Consider the following 15,542-nt stretch of genomic DNA (forward strand, 5'->3'; position numbering starts at 1 on the left):
ACCTTTGAATCATTTTTGCTAATTATATCTCTGTTTCCTAAGTTGATAAAGGAGAACTTGAGATACACACTTTCTTCCTTCCACTATATAAATATTATTGTAATATTCAGAGGGTAAAAAAATCAATATTTTCTAAATACAAAATCTTTGAAGTTATGCTAAGTATCCAATAGTCATCTGACTTTTTTTTGTCAGGTTACATTGAAGCAAAGAGCAAAAAGCACTGAGAAAAGGGAGTATTTCTAAGATGGCATAAGAATGGACAAAATAGCGTGGTGTTGGAAACCATAGCTGAAGCTTATTTGAGATCCACTTTCTTGAATGATTTCTGTAATTCTCAAATGACACTGGTCAAAGCTAGCTATTTTGCTTTTTAAACACATCTTTGTATATAAACCAAATGTGGTTTACACTGAGTGCCTTTGTATGATATCCACATTTGCATCCACACAAAACATTGATCTGCTTTCTAAACTTCCAGCCTCTGGACAAGTCAGGAGAAAGAGCTTTGCTGACTAGCAAAGTGGGACCCCAGCCTTTTGTCCCAACACTAGACAGTGCAAGGTGGAGAGTGATAGCTGGACTCAGAGAACTGCACCATTTTCAAATTAATAGCCTTCATTCAAATACTGTCAACTAAAAATCCATGCAGTGGGGGTAAAGCAAATATTTTGGTTTAAAAAAATTCTGCATCAGAAAGTGTGTGATATGGTTCAGTCAGAGTTTCCTGCTAAGCTTCATATTGGACTGCACAGTTGTGCCTTCCACTTCCCCAAGTATACCTTCATATTTGATACTACCAACACGGTACACCAAAATGCTGATAGACAGCTGGATCAACCACTCTCAGCTAAAGCTATTCCTTCTGGAAAAAAAATCTAAAACCCTCATTCTACAGCTGGACTGACAAAATCCTTCATCTGGACCAAGAGAGTCTGTATTGTCACTGTGTACCATACACCAGAAAGAATTTATGTACCTGAGAGACAAAAAGTTTTCTGAATAGTTTTATTTGACCTAGGGTCTCTCTGATGAAGTATTATATTGGAGAAGCAAAGATAGTAAACATACAGCATGGAACAGAAATATTTTGAGGTTAAGTTCTGTTCTGCTTATTGGTGGCCCCTTTACTTTTCACTTTTCTTGCACCCTAACCTGTCAACTTCCCAAAATCCAGATGAAATTCTACTTTAAAGAAGTTCTTAAGAGTTGAAAAGCCTGTATTACTAGGGATTAGAAGGATGGCAGTCAAAATTATTAACTTCAGAAACTTTTCATATTCCTACTATTAGAAAGAGTCTAAACCCCCTTTATTTTGTCCTCTCTACAAGCACAGAAAAAACCCTTGTTTTCACTAATGATCTTGTAATCTAAATACTGCAAGAGACAAGAAATGGGATACTACAACAAAAGAATGAAAAAAAGGTATGTGTGATATGAAGATTTCAAGGACTGTTGCAAACACATGTAGAAACAAAACAAGAATTTTAAGGAGGGATGCTTTGGGAATAGCAAAAGCCTCATGAGCTTCAAAAAGAACACTGGGAAAAGCTTAAAAAGAAAGGCTGAAAAATTAGCACACAAGAAATATAAAACTCAGGTTTAATGAGGACATGAAGTAGTTCCTGGGATGTCAGTCAGTACAGAACATATGTGTAGATGATAACACAGAAGAAAAGCCACTTGGAAGCATCAAAATGCTTTTGTACAGTGTTAAGTATTCTTACTACTATTTTTTCCAGCCTACTACAGATACAGATAAGAACTGCAAAGTTTTATGGATTTAAATTTTACAGAAGATTGATTATTTGAACTCATTCAGTATATTATGTTATTTCCAGACTGACTTTGTAAAAAAAGCCCAAACTGGTTTATACTACGAATATTTCTTGCTATTCTATTTTACATAATATATACATACATATATATGTATATATACATGTATATACACATATACACATACGCACACACACACACATATATATATATTTTGGAATTCTTATCAGTGGGTCAGTTATATGGAATTTTACAGACTAGAATGCATATGTTCTACTTGTGAAATATTTCCTAGAAAGCATTAGTGAATATAAATTCATTTGAGATTTCTATCAGATTTTCTGACTACCGTCATTCTATTGGCATACATGTTTCAGCGGCGAAACAGACAACTTTGGAATTAAAAATATTATCAATAACCTTCTTTCCACTTTCAGAAAATATTTCCTTTAGTCAACTTTCTTCTTTGTCAATCAAGTTAAAACAAAGACTCAAAATGAAGATATCTTGGCATATGTATCTTTTATTCTTTCTATAATGTAGTACTCCCACTGGCTTTCATGGGAATTATGCATATGAAAAGACTGCATTATTAGGCTAGATTAAGAGAAAACATTTAGAAATACTTAACACATCATACCACTTCAGAACCTAATATTTATAGTGGTACTTAAGCCTGGAGCAATATAAACAAAAGTACAAAATACAACTCCTGGAAATGTACTATGGATGGATTTTTCTTAACTTTTTCCAATAAAATTTTACTGAGTTAAAACTATTTTTCCTGCTTTTTGATATATGAACAAATAAAGAAAAATTAATCAGATCACTCCAAAAGACTTGCAATATTCCTAAATGAAAGAAATCACATGTCAGCAAAAGGGGACAGTAAAAGGGTTACATACCAAAATATGAACTAGATCTCTGTGTAACCACATTAAGGTCCTTAAAATTTTTCTTGGTCCCTATGTCTTTTTTAACATATTAAATCTGATCCTCTGTAAGCATATGCAGTCATCTTTAACTCTTAAGACACATGCTTTCCATTTTGACTTCATAAGTGTTGTTCTCCTCCCTTGCCACAACAACTCAAGGATAATATGAACAATCTTCCTCTGATCCAGGAAAGATATTGGGCCCTTCCTTTCAACTAAAATCGAATGGTTCTCCACTTTAACAGATTGGGTACACAACAATTGGCCCTTCCCCAGATGCATAGCTCAGATGTAATCTTCTAGGCTAGTTAGAATGTGATAACTTTATAAATGTTTCCTTTTTTTTTTTTTAAAACCTAAAACATACTGCTTCACAGTTAACCCTGGATGGTAATTTTTGATTGCCAATAACACTCTTGCCACTTTTGTAAAAAAGTATTCTCACCTGCCTGTAATAGTGCCTCAAATTCAGATTGTCCAATCTGACTAGAAAAGTTCAGATTTTAACAACTAGCCACCCATCTACTTTATAACAAGGGCATTGTTATGAAATTTTGACTCTGCAACAGTACTTCTACAACTTGAAACAATCCTCTGAGGATTGAACATTTCAGATATTCTTTACAGCTTGATACCTCACATCTGGACATCACTAATCAGGTCAGTCACAGGCACTTATCTTGTGAGATAAGGATATTGGAAACAATAACTATGAAGACTCCTGCTAGAAATCATAAATTCTTGAATTAAAGACCTGTTCAAACACATGCTGCACCTTTTTCAGTTAACTGTAGATACCCTAGACTGTATTCTGGGTTAACAGATGTCTTTGTACCCACCATGTGCAAGTCATTGTGTTAAAATTTTCTTAGGGAAACTAGATTTTCTTAAAAAGTGACAAACCACATTTCATTAAGTGAAAATATAGAACTTATATGGCATTTGAAACCATGTCTAAGTCCAAAACACTGCATTTCAAGAAAGTAGAAATAATGAGAGTCCAGAGCACAGCAACAAGAATTAAAGGAATACAAGAAAAATATTGGGGGTTTTTTTCTATTAGGTTGAAAACAAAAAAACAGGGATTGTTTAAAAGAATAACACAATGGAAACATGACTGAGAATCTCAAATATATAAGAGTCTGGGGAAAAGAGGAGAAAAAAATCCCTGTCACTACTAACTAACAAAAGCTCATGGGTTCAACTAATTTACTTTTAGCAGGTTAAGTTTAAGATCAGAAAGCACAAAAAACATTCTAATGGGAAGACTAGTGAAATATTGGAATAGATAACTTACTTAGGTAAGTAATCATAACAAATCTTTAGGCAGGCAGGTGCTCACTTAAAAAGACAACTTTTATTGATTGTGGCTTTGGAGGAAGAGTGAGGGGGCAGATATGACACCTTTTGGGAATAAGTTTCAATTGTATGATTCATGCTGAAGTGACTGAAGAAATGTGGCTGTGTAGTGACCCACTTGCTGTGGGACCTTGACTTGGAAGGAAAGTCTTTTTCTGGAAAAGACCAAATCAAGTTCTTCATGTATACAATCACTTGGATTCTGCTACAATCTACAAATCACCTAGTTACATTGATTCAATCTGCAGCTTCTTAATTCAACTGTTTAATGATAACGACTTTCAGGGCTGGACTATATACAACCAATATCTGATCCAACCATAGGATACAGGATTTTGCTTGATAAGAGGAATTACTTAGTAACACGTCCCATGGCCTTGAGGCCAGACAATACTAGAAATAGCTGCTAATAACACTGAATTCCAGATGTAGACTTTGCTGAAAAACTTAAAGAAATTAGTTTTACAATATTTTTCTTTAAAAATCTAGATGTACTCCAAATTCTTATTCTCATATATCTGCTATTAAGTTAGGATCTTTAGTGTTTTGATTGTTTTTAATTTAAGCCCAAAACTTCACTGGCAGATCTACTATCATAATTAGAGTCACAATCCTGTACAAAGGCCACAAGCCTTTGGAGTCTTTGGAGAATCAACACTAAGTAAGGAACCTTCTCTAGTCAGTTATTTTGTTTCCAATAAAAATGTCTGATTAACGGGAGAACACAGGACAAATGTACAGCTTGCAGTCTCCCAGATTAGCAACTAAGTATGGAAAAACTATCATTTTACAGCTTCATTTCAATATTCTTGACTATCATTCTATAATAAGAAGCATGTAGAAGTAGGAAAGTTACACAGCCACACTTATTCCCTACATTTAAATCACTTGATCTAACACCAGGTAAATGATCCAAGGAAAAATCAAGAAACCTGCATCAGAGTTCATCTTTTGGATGGTGAGAACTAAACTATTAGAAAATAAAGTTTTTAAAATGTATAAAGACCATGACAGCTGTAATAGGTGCAACAGCAATATAGCAAGTATCAGATGTTCTCAAAGTTTCTACACATAAAAAGTAGCTCCCACTCAAAACACCGTAATTTGACTAAGTTACGAACGTCAGTGCTTCAAATAAAATCCTTTAAAACACATCTCATCTATACATGATTGCTCTCTGATGGTGTTTACTTTGCTGCCCTTTTCACAACCACTACAAAGAGGCATGAAACGCAGCTCCGCCTCCACCCTCCGATCAGTAAAGTTGCCAAAAACGCGGTCCCGGAGTAAAGCGAGCCCCCGGGTTGCCCATTCGGGCTGTCCGCGGAGTACTCACCATGGCGGGCTAGTTTGGAAGACTTTCTTCCCCTCCCCCTGCACCTACGCACAATGAGGGAGAACGGAGAGCAGTTTCAGCATTAAATTTGAACTTCCCTGCTTTTGTTAGCATGAGTCACCACCTTAACATTATCTCAGCTGTAGACTTTTATCTGTGAATATCTAAGCCCTGTCTTGTGGAAAACTAATTACTGAGCCACTGAGAGGCTTCATAATGTCCTGCATTTAAGTCCTGAACATCATACATAATGCATAGGAAGCAGTCGCTGCACTCTGATTACAGAACACTGTCATTAAGAGAGCAAATTAAAGATGTGAATAATTCACTGGCTGAGCTTATTGTCAGTGCTGCATTGTGAAATTAGAATTTCTAATAAGTACTGCAATTTTTTTAACCCAATTAACACAGAGAACATCTTGAGTCTGATTAGTACAATAAAAATTATTACCTTATTCTTTTGCTTCACAACAGCCAAATTAAATACTGTACTTAATTATGCAGCATTCATCGCTTCTGTGCTAGAAATAATAATAATAAAAAATTCTCACTATCGCTTTAATAAGACTTCCGATATTTAGAGTGCAACTGAAAAATAGAGCATATGAATCTTCTGCACAATTTCTTATCACAAAGTTACTGGCTTTTTTTTTTACAGACTTTGAAAATAGGGTTTAATATCAGCAGCCGACCATGATGTCACTGCTGAAGTCTTCTCTGGAAACAAAAAGGTATTAAAAAAATCCCACAAAACGACCCTTCTGAACAAGCTCTGAATATATATTGTGAATTAACTTTCTCTGGGTTGATGTGAAGGCAGAAAAAAAAAACCAAACCACTCACTGGCTTGAAATTGAATACACAAACATAGAAACATGTATACATACACACAGACACACACACACACATATATATATAGGTTGTTTCAGAAAAGATGCTTAGGAAATATAGTAGAAAAAAAAAAAGGAGCTGGATCAGCTCTCTTACCTCAGTTCCCTCTTGGCACGGGATAGATAACATCCTTTCATCCCAGAAAGGATAAAAGTCCGATTCAACATCCAGCATGTTGATTTTTCCCCACACGATGCCTGCTGCCATGTTAAATAAAGAAAATGATCACTGAGGATGCAGCTTTTGTCTCCAAATATTTGAATACTGCCTTTTAGTGACAAGGACCCCAGGAACCTTCGCACATCTGGCAGCAGTCACCACTGGCTGCAGCTGCTGCAATGGGATTTTTCCTCAACCCTATTTCATTTCCAGCTCCTTTTTCTTCCCCATCCTGAGGAAGTTTAATCACCAAGCATGGCTAGGGAAGAAAAAAAAGGAGGAAAAAAAAAAAAAAAAGGAAAGGTGGTATTGCAATCACAAGCTTTCTTGGTTCTGTCCTAGAGACAGGGACTGCAGCAACCACCTTGCATCTTTGTCTAGTTATTTTAGCATGTGCGTGCAAGAGGAGAGGAAAAAAAAAAAGACTGAAAATTATTCAGGCATAATGCAATAGACATAAAGAGACAAAAAGACAAGGAGAGAAAGAGAGGGGAAGAGAAAGAGGGAGAGTGAGGGAGGGAGAGGAAACAGAAAGACTAAGAGAGGGAGAGGGGGCTGTCAGTGCAGATAAATCTGCATATGGAAATCAGGGTTATCCTGGGTACAGTTTTATTTAACCATGATGTACTGTTTTTTTAATTAGACAGGAATTTAAAGAAGGAAATGAGAGATTCTTACAGACACAGGAGCAAATGAAGCATTTTAAATCACAGCAAAGCTTTTAGAGCAAGCTGTAGTAGCAACAGCAAAACTTTTTATAGCAACTTTCTTACTAGAAGGAAGTTTCGTGTACTGCTGCTATTTTGCATCCAAAATCCAGGCAAAACTGGAAAAGCATTCATTTTGAACCAAAATCAAACCACAACAATCCAAAATAATGCAACACTTTTTTAATAAAAGAGCCAAAAGCCACTAGGTGCACAATGTGCACTTCAAGCTAAGTTATGCCAGTCACAGGTTTTAGGACTTTTGCCCTGGCCACCATTCTCTGGTGATTGTCACACCCAATGGAGGTGCTGCAGTAAATGATAGGAGTGATAGCTAGCTTGAATTACAAACGCACTAAACACCTCTTCCCAAGCTTGATGAGAGTTGTGTTTGGGGATGCAAACATTATCTGATAGACATAGGAAGCTTGGATCTGAATCTGTAAGGCATCAGAAAAGACCAGGAGAACCTCATGCCTGTCTCTGTGAGGGAGCATGGGAATGAGTGAACTGAGAAGGCCGAGGAGAAGAAGGAAAATGAGGTTCAGTTGAAGTCCAGACAAGAAAGACACCAGAGAAAGAAAGGGGACAATTGCAGTGCAAGGAACGATGTATAGGATGTTACAGGAACGATGGGGCAAAACTATAACAGCATGTAGTGACAGGACACGGGGGAGTGGGTTCAACTTGAAATAGAGTAGGTTTAGATTAGGTATTAGGAAAAATATCTTTACTGTGACGGTGGTGAGGCACTGGAGCAAGCTGAACAGCGATGTTGTGGATGCCCCATCCCTGGAGGGGTTCCAGCCAGGCTAGAGGAGTCTCTGAACACTCTGCTGTAGTTGAAGTCACCACAGGAGGTTTGGAAGTAGATGATCTTTAATGTCCCTTCCAACCCAAGCCATTCTATGATTCCATGATTCTGTGAGCACAAGGGAGGCAGCTGAACAGCAGTGGCAAGATGGTGGCGTTCACATACAAGGTGGCCAGAAACCACTTGGCGCTGGCCGGCCCGCCGACGGATACCCGGTTAGGCAGGGAAACCCGATGGCCTGGGAGGAGCGGCGGGCGGTGCTTCGGCCTGGAGTGGGCGGGGCGGGCCGGGGAGCGGAGGGGGCGGGCGGGGCGGCAGCGGGGCGGGCGGCAGCGGGGCAGGCGCGCCCGTGCCGGGAAGGGGCGGAGCGGGAGGAGGAAGCGCGGCCGGGGAGGAGCGGCCGGCGGCCAATGGGCGCCTTGGCGCCTGCGCAGTGCGCGGCTGGTGGCGGCGCGCGGGCCGTACGGAAAGGGCGCGGGCGCGGAAGGGAAGCGCCGGCCCGGGCGGCGCGCGGGTCCCGCCGGAGTCCCTCGGCCGCCGGCCCGGGGCTGGCCCGGAGGGGAAGCGCCTCCGGGGAGAGGGCGGCGGCGCAGGACCGAGGCGTTACACGTGCGGGTCGTGTTCGTGGGCGCGTTCCGGCGGCCCACCGGGCTGCTCCCGCCGCTTTGCAGCTCCTGCCCCCGGATTGCAGCCACCTGGAAGGTTCTGCTTGGAGGATAAGGAGCTGAGGTGATTAAAGTCCTTAATTGTTTCCTTTGCATCAGGGACGTATGGAACTTGTACCCAGACAAGTACGGAACTGGTGAGGATTATGTGCGGGAAGAGCTGCCCTCTTATGTAGCTGTTCCGCCAGGGGTTTGTGTCGTATGGGGCGATTTTCATACCCCGAACTGAGCAGGCTTTTCTTGGGAGCTCTTGTGGTTGGGAGCATTCCCTTCAGCTGACTCACCAGCTGTGCCAACACCGTAAGTAGGGTCCTGCTGTAAACTGGAGCGCAGAAGTCATTCTTCCCCTTCTCGCACAGCCTCGTGCTCCGCAGGAATGTGAATGGATGTGAGAAAATAGAACAGAAGCTGTTTTGTTCTTTATTTTCCCCTGAGCTCATTTTTTTAAATATTAACAACCTCTATTATCAACTTCTAGCCATGGTATATACTAGTTTCTGCAAGAACCATATCGAAATCCACCAGCAAAGAAGTTGAAAACTTCAATTTAGGGTTTTAGTTATATTGTTTACATGTTTTTATAGGACTCTCTGATTCTTGTTGCCTAATTCTGCTCTTTCAGTATATTGTATAAAATATGAATACACTGATATTAATTGTACAGTGAACTTCTTTTGGACATGGTAGTCTTTCTTTGGTTTTGTTTCTCTTTTTTCAGATTCCTAGGTAGTTAGATTTTTATTTTTTTTTTAATGTTGGGAGCCTCTAATACATGATGTACTTCTGTAGGATAGCTACTCTGGTCATAAAATGAGGTGTTGCTGGAAGCAGCTTTGTAATGCATTCCTGCCTTGTGTTATAACCTACTGCTAGTCTAACCTCATCACTAATTAATTTAGAGAGCTAAACCAGAAGAAAATATACCTGTTTGGGTTTTTTTTTTTTAGTCACTGATGTGTCTTCTTGAACAGGTTCTGTTCAATGAGGAAGATGTGGTTGTACGAAGGGGCAGAATTACGTGACAGGGCATGTGACCACGATTGTCCTTCTTGGTCCTTCCTTTTACTTCAATGTTACTGTTGGTCAGATCTGTAGCCTCACTTGAACTGAAGAGTTATGTGGAGTTGTAACAATGAGAAAATTATTTGAAGAAATGCTATGAGTATTCTTGTATTTATCTGTTTGTTTTCTGGGCCAGGTGAAAACAATGGAGGATGACTTTGGGGCTTCCTCTACATCCCCATTTCTCACTGAAAGCTTGGAGCTGGCAATGGAAGTGGTGAATGAGAACTCAAGGCCATCTTGCTTTTCTTGCGCTTTTGACAGCCAGAATGGAGGGAGAAAGTTCTCTGCAGAGTCTTATTTAGCAAGTGGGTCTCTTAAGAGGTATGGGATTTTTTTTGATTACAAATATAAAAGTCTTCTAGTAAGTTCTTTCCTCTCATGTTTGGTGCCTTTGAATGCTGACAGGTTTCCAAATCAGTTTGTTCTTCAGCTCTTCTGATCCTGAAATCTACTTGGTCATACCAAATTGGGAAGGGCTTTTGTATTCATAAACAGCTTTGAATGGTGCTCTAGACGCACTTCTTAGCTTTTTGAACTTATTTTCAAAGTACAGTAAAGGACATTTACAAACCTATTCAAAACTGGCCTGTTGGGCAGCAGCAGCTGAGATCACTTAAATTTCTGAGGAGGCCTTAGCACTGCTCTTCCCAGTCATGTACTCTATTAAATGCTGGCCATTTTTCTCTTTTATACTCTGCCTGGCTTCCCTGAATTGCTGGGGCCCTAGTAACTTTAAGATCATCTTTCTCAAAGCTTCACCCTGCATGCGTTCTGGATTTAAGTTTCTGAAGTCATAGGCATAGCAAATAAGTATTTTCTGTGAGATTTTAAAATGTTAAAATCTGGTTTAGTTGTTATCTACCTTATTTTCTGTCATTCAGCTTAGTTTTCTGTGCTGTTTTCTCATATTATAGGGATTGTCTTGTTTTTCCTACAAAAGCCTAATCTTTCTGTCCTCCTGCTAGGCTTAGTATTTTTTCCCATTGTGTTTTCTGTAAAGGCTTAAGGGGGGTTCCACTGCACCTCCCCCTTTCTCTGCCTTATTTATCATATGTTTTAGTTGTATCAGAGCACGTTCATTCAACTTTATGTCAAGTAGATGATTGAGGGATCCTGTGTCTGCATGAATATATCAGTAGTGGATTGCACATTGACATATTTCACCTGAAATTAAAACTCACTTGATGAACTTGTATGTAAACAGGTTTCCCAGTCACTATAGTTATATATATATTTTTATATGTATATATAAAAAACCTTCTTTTTTTATATATATATAAAGTTCTCCAGTTCTTCTACTGTGTATTTGTGTTGTCTACCTGGATTGCAAAGTCCTAGAAAATCCTCCATGTTAGAGACTGTCTTTGTTGCTTGGAACTGGAGTAGCTGGATTTAATTGCTAGAGGCTTCAAAAGAGTCCAGTGTTCAAGAAGTTACCAAGTGAACTAAGGTGTTATGGGAGGTTGAGCCAGTTATTCAGCAGATTCTCTTTTTGCCTCTGAGAATGAGAAATAGTGTTCAAGCAGAATATTAATTCGGTGTGCAATGTAATGGAAACTAAGCGCTTGCCTAGTATATATTTTAAAATAAAAATATTTTTTACATATTAGAGAATTGAGCTTCATCTGTGTGGGATTATTTTATGAAAGGCAGTGGGAAAATTCTGAAATAATCTACTCTGCTGTCATGCAGTTTGCTGTGATTTTTTTTAATGCATGTTAATGAAACATTTTTTTATTTGCACAGTTATAATGTTTTAACAATACAGGTATCTGCTTTTCTCCGCTTGGAGTAAAATGGTAATTTTGGTGTTAATTTTTCTTTAGCAAGAGCAAAGATTAATTTTGGCCTAGTGTTGCTGAAGTTATAATGACAAGGTCCCATTCTGACTCTCATCTCTTCATCTGCCTAAAAGTGTGCTTTTAAAAAGTGTGCTTTTTAAAAGTGTGTTCAGTGTAAATATTATTAAATGTATGTAAATGAGCAAATATATGTTATAGCATTAGTTCCTAGGTATGTAGTGTGCCTTGAGACAGATCCCAAGCATACAGAGCAGTGTGTTACCCTACATAGCAGCCTCTTCTCTTCACAGTCTGTATGTTACGTCTCAGCCCCTTTGTAAGCATGATTTACTTACTGTTAAGTTTTGTTTCCAAAATATACTTTGACCTGTGACTATATCCTGTTTTTATGATTTTGAAGCTAGGAGTTGTCATATTTTATATATCATATTGCTCTAAAAGGTACAGTTGTCTCTGAGACATCTGTCACATATATGTTGCTGATATATTGAGAAAGTATATTGATGGTACATAAGCCAGCTGTAGATATTGTACTCAATAGGTGTATTACTGGAAAATGTATGAATGTTGTTGGCTCTGTTTTGCAGGGTTTTGCTGAGACTAGATCCTTCCCCAAATGACTATGAAGAAAATACAGTGGAGTTGTTTGGCTTTCAGTGGGTTACTGAAATGGCTTTAGTTGAATCCTGTGAATTTCTCTTTGGATTACTTAGGTATGATAACATTGTATTTTATAATGAATCCACATGTGTAATTATATCTACTGGAAGGGCATAATTTTTCACATTTCACAAACTTTTCACATTTCTAAAAGTAACATCATAAAAGACTGTGGGCTATGCAGTGCATCTAAAAATGATTATTACTGTCTGTTTAATGCTCCAGTAAGTGATGGATAAGACACAGATGGAATTGCAGGAAGAAGTACATTGTGTCACGGATTCTCAATATTATGTGACTTATTATTAAGTTTCTAAGTAGTGTGATGCATATCTTAGGCATCACCAGATTAAAAAAAATAATTAAGTTTAGTTATTACAACAGAGTGTTGGGGTTAATTTAGAAGACTCTAGCTTCAGAATTATATTAATAGACTATGTAAGATTTCCTTGAATAAGATTGTGCTATCCATATAATTGAAGTTGTCTTTTGAAGATTTTTAGTCCTTTTTTGTGCATAAAGGAAAGTGGAGGTTGAAAATCAAATACTATAAATGCTGGATGCAGTGCTTTCTTCAATTGTTTGGATTAGGATAGCTTCAGCAATCTCTTCAGATACAGTTACTCAGTGTTTGACTAATTCAATGTAGATGCTTAATCTGGTCAATGCAAATACACAGATCGCTGATAATCCTCTTTGCTACTGATAATCCTCAGGATGTACAGCACATACAGAGAGTGGATGGGAGAGGAGCTTTTGTATGATTTCGCAAATATATGTGATGTATTCCATCGCTCCTTTCATTACAGTGGATGCTTCCATCCCTTTAGGGTATGTCCAAGGGCATGATGTGCAACATGATTAATAGGGTCTGGCTTATTGGAACATGGTGATATAGATGACTGGAAGTGTATTAAAACCACTATTATTTAGCTTTGCTTGTTTGATGCAAGCTTTGACCTCACTGTATTTTTAAAAAAACCCTAAAGTGATAAAGGGGGAGATAGGAGTATAATTAAGTTAAAAGTTGCAGCATTTAGTCTGATTTTATAACTGCTCATTAGCATAAAATCACTGGGCAGTGACACAGGAATGTTAAATTAAATGGCTATTTTTAAAGTTTTGGTTTTTTTCCTGTAATGTAAATTGCTCGGTAATTGTAATAGACATGAACATAAGCATAATGTATTTTATTGTGGTTTTTAACTTATTCATTCTTTAGAACCTACTGACCTGATAGAAATAATGGATTTCAGCTAGCTCTTGGCTGAGTGGTTGGTTGCTAAGTTGTCTTTTGGCGTGACAAGTCCCTCTGCAAAGGGAGATGTCTCTGCAAAGACATTCAGTTCATTTTTTCAGTCATAAAATGGAACAGTTTCAGTTATAGACCAGTTGACAACTCCTTTTTCCCTTGTGGAAACTGAATATGTTAAGTACAAGTTACAACAGTTTTTGAGGATAGGTTGTCTGTAAATAGTTAAATTTATGAAGTACAGTTCATATCTATGTTTAAATACATGCTTACAGAAAGCTAATCTCTTTTAATGTCTGAGATTATACTTAATATTGTAATTAAAAGTATTTACAGTTTTTAAATATTGTAATAAATAATAGTATCCTGCAGAACTGCAAGTTAAAAGAGTAATTGCATAGTACAAGGTCTTACGGGTTTTCATGTGATAGAAGTGTGAGTCAAAGTGATTGAGACTATGTAACCATTTAAGTTGGTATATTCAGATAATACGTCTTTGATTAATAAACAGAATTACCAGTTTAACTGTCGGAATGTGTATTTACAAATCAAACAATTTAATGATTAACAGCCATGAGGATCAGTCCTTGAGGTACAAATGCAAATTGAAATTAAAACAATTTATTTAAGTAGTAGTATTTTTGTTATGTTTCTTGTGCCCTGTTTGTGCTTTAATTTTATCAGCCCACTGTATTCTGTCTTTGTCAAGTCACTGGAGCGTATTTTTCTTTTTTTTTTTCGCTTGTGGTTCCTCTCTGGTACCTTCCTTCTCCAAACTCCAGTCTCAACAGCCCTATTTCATAAAGCCCTCCTGCTTCAGACTTCCTTCCTTTTTACATAATTACAATCCTTGAAAAATCCAGGCAGAAATTCAACTTGGATTTCAAAACAAAAAAACAAAAAAACAAAAAACCTCTACAACCCATGTAAATGATGGTAGTGTAGCTGACATGACTTTATCCAAGAAAGCAAGAGAGTGCTAAGGGAGATCATTTTACTGTATGTTTGCACTATAATATGCAAGATAAAACCTGTAGTTTTGTGTCTTTTAGATGTTTCTTGTGTCTTTTAAATTCTTCCTAGTTTTCAGGGTTTTTTTTCATAAGAATATTTGATTTGTGTTAGATCCAAGTAGCCTATTTTAGAATCCTTCAGTAGTTATTGCTTCGACTGTATAAGAAATGAGGCAGAGAGCTCCCTTCTCAATTTATGCAGCATTTTCTTTCAAAAGTCTGTCTGACAGTTGTGCTTTTCATATATTCAGTTTAGTACTGCTTTATCTCTGTGGAGATTCTACTGGAAGACCACTTGCGAATAACAGTTGTTACAGAATATGGCCAAGCATTTACCTATGTTACAGCTTTTCTTAAAATATTCATTTTCAGTGGCACTCTGGCTTCTTTAAAAATGTTCTCTTTCCTCTCAAAAACTGAACTGAGCTTTCACTTTTATAAAGACACCTCCTTTTACTCTACAGTATTTATTGCTGTTTTTGCTTTGTGCTGCAGTTAAGGAGATGATCACCCTAAGCAGGAAGCAGGAGAAGCTGCTGACAGGATGTGCTAATGCACATTCACAAGAAGATTAATTTAGTGTGTACTGAGTGTGTGCCATTAGGGCTAACTTTTAGGTTTATTCTGTGGTCAAATATGAAGTTGAGTTATGCTTGTGGAAAGATAATTTGCAGGGAATGGCTTTTTGTGGGTTTTTGTCTGTATTGTTGTGTTCTTCCCTTCCCCAATTTTTAGCCAATTGTTGTAGGTTTTTTCTTTTGTTACTGTGTTTAATGATTTATAAACATGCAAAGATTTTATTCAGTCTGATCCCTTCACACTTGGATATATGTTCATTGCCTTCCAATAAAACACTTTTCTAAGTTTCCCTAAGCTTTTTCAGAACTACAAAGCAAGAAACACCTCTTACCTTTCTCTGTTCTATTCTGAGCTTTCTAAAGTGGAGTTAAACAACTTTTACCTATATAAATACCATATATCTTTGTATTCCTTTAATTAGGCAACAGATATACAGACTGGAAAACCTAGTACAAATGAGTTCATCTGATTTTGGTAAGTTTTATGAATTTAATTTGACATTGCAATAGGCAACTGACTATCTTTCATT

The 15,542-nt window shown here is 37.7% G+C and overlaps 1 protein-coding gene across 1 annotated transcript in view; it reads left to right on the forward strand.

Annotated features, from left to right (window-relative positions):
- The first annotated feature begins 8,490 nt into the window (after positions 1-8,490).
- The window catches only part of MMS22L (MMS22 like, DNA repair protein), an 89,205-nt gene continuing 82,153 nt past the window's right edge, over positions 8,491-15,542 (forward strand). The window contains exons 1-4 of the mRNA XM_005518223.3: positions 8,491-8,706; positions 9,841-10,028; positions 12,097-12,222; positions 15,435-15,487. Of these exons, the coding sequence (XP_005518280.1) occupies positions 9,850-10,028; positions 12,097-12,222; positions 15,435-15,487 (358 nt within the window). The 5' untranslated portion in view covers positions 8,491-8,706; positions 9,841-9,849. The remainder of the gene's footprint in view (positions 8,707-9,840; positions 10,029-12,096; positions 12,223-15,434; positions 15,488-15,542) is intronic.

Source organism: Pseudopodoces humilis, chromosome 3 (genome assembly GCF_049639895.1).
Source record: "Pseudopodoces humilis isolate 2021_Gansu_Grassland_sample_001 chromosome 3, ASM4963989v1, whole genome shotgun sequence".
Classification (NCBI taxonomy): Eukaryota; Metazoa; Chordata; class Aves; order Passeriformes; family Paridae; genus Pseudopodoces; species Pseudopodoces humilis.